The sequence below is a fragment of the Montipora capricornis genome, chromosome 7, assembly GCF_036669925.1.
Source record: "Montipora capricornis isolate CH-2021 chromosome 7, ASM3666992v2, whole genome shotgun sequence".
NCBI classification, from domain to species: domain Eukaryota; kingdom Metazoa; phylum Cnidaria; class Anthozoa; order Scleractinia; family Acroporidae; genus Montipora; species Montipora capricornis.
The window spans coordinates 30878250-30888907 of NC_090889.1; the positions used below are offsets into that span (position 1 = coordinate 30878250).

Sequence of the window (10658 nt, forward strand, 5' to 3'; positions counted from 1 at the left end):
CCTCCAATGCAAGAGAACCTGATCTTTTTTAACCTTAATAGATCATTGCCAGAACTGAGTGGACAACCCACAAACTCAACCTAGTGAGGTCGACTGACAAGCCCATTGCACCAGAAGTTCCCAATAAAAGCGAACTTGATCCATTTTTTTCCAGCACAGAGTATTTTGTTGCCATTAACTAACGGTATTTATTGTTATAGAATGCAGAGTCAGGTGTCAAAAATACTGATGTGGGAGCCGATTCAGGGTCCAGAACATCAGGCAAGAAGAACACATATATTATCGCAGGAGCTGTTGCTGGAGGCATCTTGTTGGTTGCCTTGATTATTCTTATCGCATGGCGCTGCAGCAGCAATCCCAAGTATGAAGTTCTCTACAGTGTTTCATACAAAAAATTCCGACTCAGAGCAATCAGTATTTAAACAGAATAGATGAAGAATAGATGAATAGATGATCAACCACTCCACTGATGAAGAGGTGACTCCGTTGCACACTGAGCGGATGGAAGCATGGATTCAGACTCGCACTAAAAACACACCCACATTCTAAAATGGCAGACAACAACAACCTCGTGTCTTTATTCTTCCCATGATTCCTTGCTACAGTTTGGTTACTCGAATGGTAGGGGGGGGGGGGGGGGGTGGGTTAACACCGTATTCCTTAACCTAACTGTATAGGCCCTACACCTCTTTATCAGTCGGGTGGTTGACTTCATAAACGGACATATGATTGTGAACCACATAAACTGCATTTTAGGGCGCAGGAAACAGGGGGTAGATTAAGGCCGCCATCCAGGTTAAATGTTGGACTTAATTCCTTGATGAAAAGTGCTTCCTTAAACGGGCGTTTTTTGGCGTTTGAAAAATTTCTGTAAATAATGATTGCTCTGAGTCGGAAATTTCAAGTTTTGGATCCAGTTATGCTTCGAGAGCAGAAAAACAATCTTCTCGATAGCCTATTTTTTGTTGTTTACAATATCCGCCTTTTTTGCTTTGTTGCATGCAGTGGTTGATAATGGGATACAGCTTGAGTCAGTAATCAGCTGAAAATGCTACCTTCCTCTTAAAAAGCTTCAAAATGAATAATTGAGTTTATTTACTGGCATAATTTCGAGGTCTGCGTATCCTTCCTAACATTACGGGTGACTACTTTAATAAAAGGACAATTGAGAAACAAAACACATTGCTTTTTTCCAATAGCCTTCTTGTCTCAATTCAAAATTTATTATAGCTTTCTGTCTGTGTAGTCTGTAAACAATCGCATGAACACCACACACCAAATAACTCTTCGAATACCTTGTATCACACAGTTGTGTTTGCCGGACTCTGAACTTGATTGGTTGTACTCGAATCGTAAAACCTGCCGCATTTCAGTGACTGTTTTGCAATTTACAGCTAAACACCGCCTCAACAAGACTTTTATACGCTGTTAACCGAAGTGGCGAAAGATTATTTTAGAAGTTTCGGGTTTCTTGCAATAATAAACCCATCTTATCTCTTCTTTTTCAGAAAACATCGCCATCCACATAGTCGTCTGGATGGATTAGGTAAGTAACTATCACTTCAATCTCCAAATTGCTACTTTCTTTGCATGTGATGCTGGAATGACTTTAAGTGTCAGTGTGACCGGGAATCACTGACTTGCATGTGAGGTCATCGAAACCATATTGGTAACAACTTATTCTGACTTATTCTGTTCACACCACCAAAACGGTGGCGATAACGTGAGACTATTGCTGAATTGATGAACGAATTCTCGGAGTGTGGCATGGTTGTAAGTTGTCAGTTCTCCATGAAATCAGGGAACCGATGGCCATTTGATACGAAGTCGTTTTTTTTTTTTTTTACAATATCGATGTTCAAAAAGTCCGCTTTATTTTGCAGGGTCTATTTCAAGTCCAATTTCACAGGTAAAGTTGAATAAACGATAGAATTGAACACAACAATTTTTGTTCGCTTTGTTATTACGTAAGACAAAATGTCGGGGAAAGTTGAGAGCTGTAGTAGGTTCGGTCTCTTTGTTACCGGTAAAATCAGTTCTCAGGTTGAATCCGTTTTTATATAGGTTAAATTGGTGATCCTCGTTTTACCTATATATAGGTTGAATACGCACTAAGATGAATGGAAGGAACTTTTTTGGAGCCTAAATTAAGCCTATAGAAAAAAGGTTCAGGTTAGGATTAGTTTTGGTTATAATACATGGATATCAATTGACTTATTATACAAAAGTAAATAATGAAAAGAACTGTGTTAGGTTGAACATGTTCGTCGTTGTAGTGTAGTGGTGAAATATGAAATGTAAAAAAGAAAAAGAAGACACAGAACCATTGATCGAAACCGATAAGATGATACGAAACATTAAGAAGATGTGTTGTGGTGCGTAAGACAGAGCCTAGGGGAATGTATAGTCCTTTTTGAGGGGTTGAAAGCTGCTTTTAACTAGGTAGAGTGCATTTTCAACCTAGGTAAAATGAAGATCACCAATTTAACCTACGTAAAAAAGGATTCAACATGAGCCCGGATTTGACCGACACCATCTTCGCCGAGGGAAGCACGGTGGTGTAGTGTTTAGCGTTTCGGACTCCAGTCCCCAGGGTCGCTGTTTCGAGGTTCAGCTCAGTCACCATGTTGTTTCTATAGACAAGGAGCTTTGCGCGCTACGCTGTCTCTCCCCACCCAGGTGCAGAGATGGATACCAGAAATATATTGCTGTATACATCCCGTCCGGAGGAGGGTGGAAGTCAACTTTTTTTACTTTTTTCATCATCATCATCATCATCATCATCATCATCATCATCAGTCCTTTTTGCGCCATGGGACGCATAAGGCCTCCGAATGTGCAATTACCCACTTATTATTCAGTAAAATTTTACAATTTTTTCGTGTATCTACTGTGAACTCATAAATATCTATGACTTGTTGATTGCTTAATTACTTGATTTAGTGATTAACCGGCCGACTATTTTTCTGCTCTTTTCAGATGAGCCGACATTCGATGCCAGTGTACACGGACGCAGCCCATTTCGCGCCCATAGGATCATTCAGTATGCGATCTGGAGCTAGCATGGGTCAGTAAGAAAACTAAAATGCACTGAGTACGGACTTGCAATGGTACAGACGAAAATTACTCCACAGTAAGACGTTAAGCCTACACGCAAAACCTACGTTCGTCAAGCAAGAGCTTGGTATCTTTATCTACAAGTATTTAGAGATCCAGCGAGGGAAATTTTTCAATTAACTTTGTTTCTTTACATTCTCGATAGAGATAGAAGGATAGACTGCAACGAGACATCGATCTCAAACCGAGGTTTTCCATGTCTGTTTTCTTTCAGACAACTTGACGTACCGAAGAGGCTCGGACGGAATCATCCTCGGCCCAGACTTCAAAAGGGGATCACTATATTCCGATCACTATCCTTCTAATCCACCACCGAGGCCTCCGTCGAGCAAGCGCAGTAGCCTTAATGGTCACGTGAATCCAGGTCTTACGCTCAGGGAAGAAATCGTCACCATGAATCCATTATTTGAAGGGCAAATCGTGGAACATAAGGACTTGGACGCATTGAACTGCAGTGATTTTGCAGTTCATCCTGATCAAATTGTAGTCGACGACCGAAAGCATCCAGAGGGTATGTAAAAGTCAACTTGACGGCACGGCTGTTAAGTCGGTGTCCTAAACTGATTGAGACTAAATTGGTTCTGCTTTTGATATAAATGAAAAGAAATGTTTTTTTTTTTTTTTTAAGGAAGACTTTGCATTTAAACTGGCTTCGATTAGTTGATGCGAGAATTAAGAGTGAACTCGAAAAGGGTCCATATATTTTTTATCTTCAATTTGATCCACACCTGATTTCACGTACACATGACTTCAAAACTCTTTCGCAAAACAGCTAGTTGGCATATCTGAATACAAGTTGATACGTTAGAACCGTCGAGTCAGACATAATTGGCTTCAAAAAGGTTTGGAAGGTTCTCAATCCCTTTAATCTTTTGCACGAGCCGTAAGTTTTAGAACAAAACTCTAAAACTGCGAATAAAAAACGTGTTGGCCTGTACCCAATGGCGCTGAGTATTATTGTTGAGTGACCTTGCCTGCTATTTCCGCAGAAGTCAGTTCACGAAGATGGGCTCGCACTCTCACTAACAGATACACGAAGCGTGGGAATGTGTAGACTAAACTTGCTGACAGCTTTCACAACTTCAATTTTATGTTTTCAACAGCTTTTATGGACGACCCAGACACGTACGACTGTCCAGAAGAAATCCTGAAGGGTAAGCCCATGACTTCGACACCAGTGCCAGTTTATTACGTGGTTGATGAAGATCCCTATCCGGACAGCGTTTCCCACACATTCAGGGGTGACGTAAGAGGCCGACCAGATGGACATGTTTACAGCGAACCAGAGACAGACATTTTACGACGGCAAGACTATGTTGTTATGAACGGACCCAATGGTATGGATATACTCTTTTTAAGTTAACCTTTTGTTCCTCAGGAGTGATCGTTATGTAATTTCCGATACACAATGTCAGTCAGAAAGGTATTGAGAATCAGCTTAAGGTAATTCCTTAGTATTGCATTGCGCATCCCTACTGCGCACGATTTTTGCGTCATTAGCGAGCGCACATGAGCACGTGCACGTACAAAACATAAGAGATTTCCCTCAAACTAAGCCCAATAGCCAAATAAATGCTCCTTTTCTCTCAAACGAGCACGGCGACTCCCGATTTTTTTTTCAGGCATTTGCTAAGAACAGTTTAATAAAAAACATATTTGAAGAAGAAAAAAAGTTTAATAGTAGAACATGAATTTTTTTAGAAAACAGTTCCGTACTGGGTGTATTTTGGCCAAGGCGAGGACTTCAAGCTAACCACGGAACTGTGAACTGTCCCAAGGAGTGAACTATTCCCACAACCAGGCAATCAAAACGGCGTAAAGGAAGCAATACTGCTTATGTGAATAAAAGAGGCTTTATTTTCAAAATAAAATTGTGTGTCTTTCAAGTAACCAAGACTTAATTCTGTATGAAGGTGATTCGAATTTTTAACGCGTAACCAGTAAAAATACCCCATTTTAAGAGCCTGCTGACAGGTAAACAAGCACGGTGACCCCATTTTTTTTTTGCATTTTTTAAATGTTCATATCATGAATGTTAATTATGCCAAGTTTCCAAAATTTTTTAATAGTACAACAATTTCAAGGGAATTACCTTAAGAGACAAATGGATTTATTTTTCGTAAACGTTGCGCACGAAACAAACAAAGAGCAGCCAATTTTAACCAATCAGAAGAAGCAATATCACGCGTGACTGCTTCCGCCATGTTTTTTTCAGAGACATGGCGACTAATTTTCGCGGGAACGGTTATTCTAAAAATAGACTCATTTGTGACTGTGCTGGGAAGCCCACCCATACCAAGTTGAAGTTGGAGAGAAGAACAAGGGGACACTTTGTGACGCTTATCATAATCACGAATTGCATCTAGTTACTCGCATTTCTGAACATACTTGTCAACCTCATTCCCAGGGCATTTCTCCGTCGAGGTGGGGGAGGGCGGCAGGAGAAAGGCCCTGGGGACCAGGTTGCATATTTCTAAAATTAATTAACTTTGCGATGCTATAAATAGGTTCCCTGCTAGCAGAGGTCTTTAATCTTTTTGCGATCGCTGGGCTGACCTCTGCCATGGGTCGAAAGTCTCTTTGATCCGACTGCCCATCCACAACCGTGGACCGGACGGAACTCTTGAAACCGCATTCCTAATGGTATGTTTGCTCACTGTGGCTTGAGCCCGCTGTGTCCCACTCATCGTTCCTTTAAAGTAATTCAGCTGTTGTTAATAGACCTTATTCACGATGGCCGCCATGTTGGATTTGCTATTATCATGCAAATTGGCTACACACTTCTGAGGGGGCAAACAACACAAGTTTGAGAGGTTCTAACGAACATCTTAGCCACACATATAATTTGTTTCACGTTCATTGAATGTTCATCACCTAAGTAACAAAATAGAATGATTACACAAGTTACTTCGACGTTTTTAGTGAAAAATGAGCCGCTAACGAAGTAGAAAGTCAAACTGTCAAAGGCAATCCAAAGATACAAAATTATTATAAAAGGTGCTTCATTTCTAAATACTAAAATGGATTTTTAGCAATGTTATTTCAATATTTCGACGAGCCAATTTCCCGCAATTTTCCATTTTTCCAATGCTTGCCCCCCAGCATAACACATGGCTAATTTGCATGACAATTTTAAAACTAACATGGCGGCTATCGTGAATAACGCCTATTGAGCCCACACAAAATGAAATATCACGTGAGGATTCGGTCGCTAAGGAACTGCCGCGCATGCTCAACAAAATGAGTTTCGACCCATGGCAGAGGCCTCTTTTTCTGTACTCGTCAGTTCAGCGAAGGTAGAAGAAAAGATACCTCTTTTTTTTTTCTTTTTTTTTTTTTTTCTTTTTGCTACCTCTGAAATAAATAAATAGGTAAATGAACGCTTCGAGCTTGCGTCTGATTAGCTGCATTTCTGGAGTTAAGCATTTGCTCGGTTCCAAATTTAAATCTCATTACGTTTTTTCTTTTCTTTTTTTTTTAGCCGTAGGTTATACTCACGGTTACGATGAGCCACGGCATAATCCAAACCAGGGCATCTTGAAGGTTGGATCCGTGCCACCAAACAGCAGGCGATATGATTACGACGAGGACCACATGCAAGTTATTTGATGCTGAGAAAAGAAAAGTCTTGTAGCACAATGAGAATTGATTTCAACTCGGGCTGGGGTCATGTCACTGAAAAAAAAAAGCATAGGAATGCAGATCAAAATTGGTGCATATTTTGACTTCTAGAAAACTTTTAATTTTCCCAATGGCCTATTGCAGCTGTAGCTGCGCCTGAGTCTCCAAAGGCTCAGTGGGAGAGCGTCTGAATTACCAATCGGAAGGTTGCAATCATACGTTCGTTCAACCCTCTTCCCAGGGTCTCTCTTCTCTGCCTTCTTTGTCGTTGAAAAGAGAGACCCTGATTCTTTGAGTTTTGGATTTTGAAGCATCATTCTGTTGACTCCACTGCTGGTGGGGAAATAAAAGTAATTCTATAGAGCGTTTTCACTCACGTAACCAGCTGCCATATCGGATTACTGAAACAAAAGAAAGTACTTGCATAAAAATAGAGCTCAATTCCCGGAGGATTAGTTTGGTACACCATCATGGCCGCCATTTCTTTGTTTTGGAACACCAACATGGCCGCCGTAACGTCATGTGAAAACGCTCTATACATCAAAAATAGAAGATGGTTAAATGTCTTTGTCTTTTTTTACGACAAATTTAACGTGAGCTAGTATGTGAAATATTCTATCCCAACAACTGAAGGAAGTCGCAACCAGTGTCACGTCACAATAAATAAAAAAAGATAAACTAGGAAACCTTATTCAAGTTACGAAACGCGCACCAGTGTGATATCGAGTATACCCTCTACTGTTAAATAATAATACTCATGCAAACTAAACCTCCTTTTACTGCACAAGAGACTCTTTTACGTCAATGTGATACAGTACTTGAGATGTTGATGATCTATGGTTTAAACGTTGGTGTCACTTATAAAGGGTTTACGTATCTTTTGTAGGAACTCCCGCTTGTAAGAGTTTAAAACGGGTCGGTGCCTTGGGTCCGGCACCGGATTTGCCATGGGTGGTCCTACCACGAAATGTAAATATAGCTCTGAATGTTTTCACGTTTTAATTGTTTTCTTTCTCTAAAGATTGTTAGCTTCAAGAAACACCGTGTATAGAGATTGCTTTCCAATTGTAATACCCAAAATGACAAGGACAATTTTTAGATAAGGAATTTTTTTCTTGCACAGCATTGAAATATTTCAGTCATCATTTGATGCGAAGGCTCTTCAGCCAGCCGTTTACTTTAAGGTCAATCTATTTGGACAAATGTATGGATTGACTTAATCATATAATGATTAGGCTAAGTACTGGTAACTGTATATTTTTTCTCAAAATATTGTATACATAAAAGTTCTTAACAAAATAGTAAAATGCGTGACTGGTGTTGGTTTCTGTGTGAAGCTCAGTACTAAAACATAGCGGAAGTGGCGTAAAGCGGAAGTGGCGTAAAGCGAAAGTGACGCTACCTCATGTGTCCGCCATACCATGAAATAGACCGCCTTTGTCGTTGATTTCGTCTCCTCTTGAGTTACGTTACCTTTACGTTACGTTTCAGTTACGTTACCTTTACGTTTACGTTACGTTACCTTACGTTACCTTACGTTACCTTTCAATAACGTCTATAGAAAACTAATAAAACTTGGCAGTAGCACTCCACTGTACGACGATTTTAGTAATGATAAATAATAATAATAATAATAATAATAATAATAATAATAATAATAATAGTAATAATAATAATAATAATAATAATAACCATAATAATAAAAAATACTCGGAAAACTCAATATTGGCCGTTACTGTTGCGAAGATGTTCAGTAGAATAAGTATAACCGCATCTTTAGCCGAGGATGCCCTCTGATTCTTGTCATGAGAAAAAGACCACGAAAGATGATGTCGTCGCGGTGACGACGTAGCCAAAAAGGAACTTGTAAGAGAGACCTTGGGAATGAGGTTGCGACGACAGCGACGGGCAACGAGAACGTAACAAATTTGCATATTTAGCGAAAACCGTGTGACAATAGGTTTGCACGCTCTGCACGTGCAATTTTTTTTGTCCATTTCTTTCCCATCGTCGGCAAAACAGCTACGTGAAATGACCTAATATGAGGTTTTATTAAGAAGGTCAGCACAGGAGATATAAATTTTCATTTTCTCCCCTTAAACGAAGCGCCTTTCATACCTGTTTCATTCTTGAGGAACTGCCACACCTTTCTCGCATTAAAATCTTGGAATAGTCCCGAAGTGATTGCAATAACGCAAACTGAATATATATTTTGAGATGACGTCCTCGTTGCCGCTGCCGTTGTGTTTGCTAAAGCTCCCGAATTGAAACGCTGAAACGTCATTGTGCGATGATCGCACTCCAGTTGTGAGACCTCGTACGGATATAAGTCTAGTGGCCATAAACTTCGAATGCCTATCAATTGGTAGAGATCAAATTGAACATGCACGACGATGAAACAAATTAACCCCCCGATTATCGTTTAGCTTCTGTGACTGTTGAAGAACAGAGGGCTTTCAATCGAAGAGAAGGCACTTTTTCACGGGATATTCAGAAGTATATTTCCGATGCCAATTCGAGACGTTCCACTCAATGTTATCTGACCGAGTTGAAGGTTAGCGAAGGAAGCAAGTATACTTCAGTATTAAGTGCCCGCTAAGGTCGAGAAAACTCAATAACAAAACTCTTTTAAGATTGGACTTTGAACGGCAAGTGGCACAAAAGCCATAAGGAAGTAACTGCCGAATATACCACTTTAGTTTGTTTAATAGCAGTCGGCGGAGTTTTACAAAGAACGAGTCAGAATACAAGATATGTTATTCTCGTGCAAATAAGTAGCACGGTAAATCCGAAACTGCCCGAAAAAGATGAAACAGTGAGTCCGTAAATTTCATTAATTAAAGCCCAGCCAACGGACTGAAGAAATATCAGCAACTTGACAGGATTCAGGCCTACATATTCCTACCGGTAGTTTATGTTACGACTACTCTGCGAACAGAGTCTCTTTCGATCTTCCTAGATAAGTCGGGAAGAGGAAAGTAGACTCGGCTCGACATTCTTTGATTTGCCGCTCACCAAAAGAAATGGATAAGTCAGTCCAGTTTCGACTTGTCAAACCTGTTTTTTTTTTATTTGTGCGCATGATCAATCGCCATGCGTCATCAATATTTTTTAAATTTACAACAGCGTGACAATTTGTAACTGTCTAAATTCCCGTGAGTATTTCCTCCCTATGTCGGTTACAGAAACTAGTTTGCCAGAATTGAGAAACCTATTAATTTTTTCAGTAAAAACTGAAATGGCAATTTAAAAACTTGAACTATCTTGAGTTTATAATGAAATTATTCCTTGATTGTCGTGTGTTTGTCAGAGTTGTTCGAAAATATCCCCTATCCCTGGTTTTGCGGTTGATAGTCACGCGTGACTGACTCCCGAAAGGTTTGAATTTTTAACGCATGCTCAACACGAAATGTCGAGCCGGCTGGCAGAGTCTGCTTTCCTCTTCCCGACTTATCTCGGAAGATCGAAAGAGACCCTGCTCGCAGAGTACGTTCCGACATAAATATCTGTTACTTACCTTGACACAATTTACTAAATACGGTTATATAGCTCTAGATGAAATTTTAAACAGTCCTTTAAAAATCTGAACATCGCTGCATTTGAGAGAAAATGTGATAAAACAAATTCCCAGCCCATCCCAAATAAGAAAGAAATACGTGCGGATCAGTAGGTGGTGAATGAAAAAGAGGAAAAGCTGCCGGATGTCCCGCTTTGGAATGCTTTGCGACAAAGAGGTACCTTATTACGGGCTTATTACATGAAATTTTTTCGCGACACGTTAATTTCGCGAATTTCACGATTTAAAAAAAATCACGAAATTTAAGTGACGCGAAAATGAAATGTCGCGAAAATAACATGACGCGAAAATTAATTAACTCACATTATGTCAATAACTAAAACAGCGACTTTATTACACACGT

General features: G+C 39.9%; 1 protein-coding gene across 1 annotated transcript in view; it reads left to right on the forward strand.

Annotated features, from left to right (window-relative positions):
* Positions 1-8456, forward strand: part of LOC138055845 (uncharacterized) — a 31619-nt gene extending 23163 nt beyond the window's left edge. The window contains exons 11-17 of the mRNA XM_068901715.1: positions 201-361; positions 1509-1546; positions 1884-1909; positions 2980-3067; positions 3332-3628; positions 4221-4454; positions 6599-8456. Of these exons, the coding sequence (XP_068757816.1) occupies positions 201-361; positions 1509-1546; positions 1884-1909; positions 2980-3067; positions 3332-3628; positions 4221-4454; positions 6599-6726 (972 nt within the window). The 3' untranslated portion in view covers positions 6727-8456. The remainder of the gene's footprint in view (positions 1-200; positions 362-1508; positions 1547-1883; positions 1910-2979; positions 3068-3331; positions 3629-4220; positions 4455-6598) is intronic.
* Positions 8457-10658: the final 2202 nt, after the last annotated feature.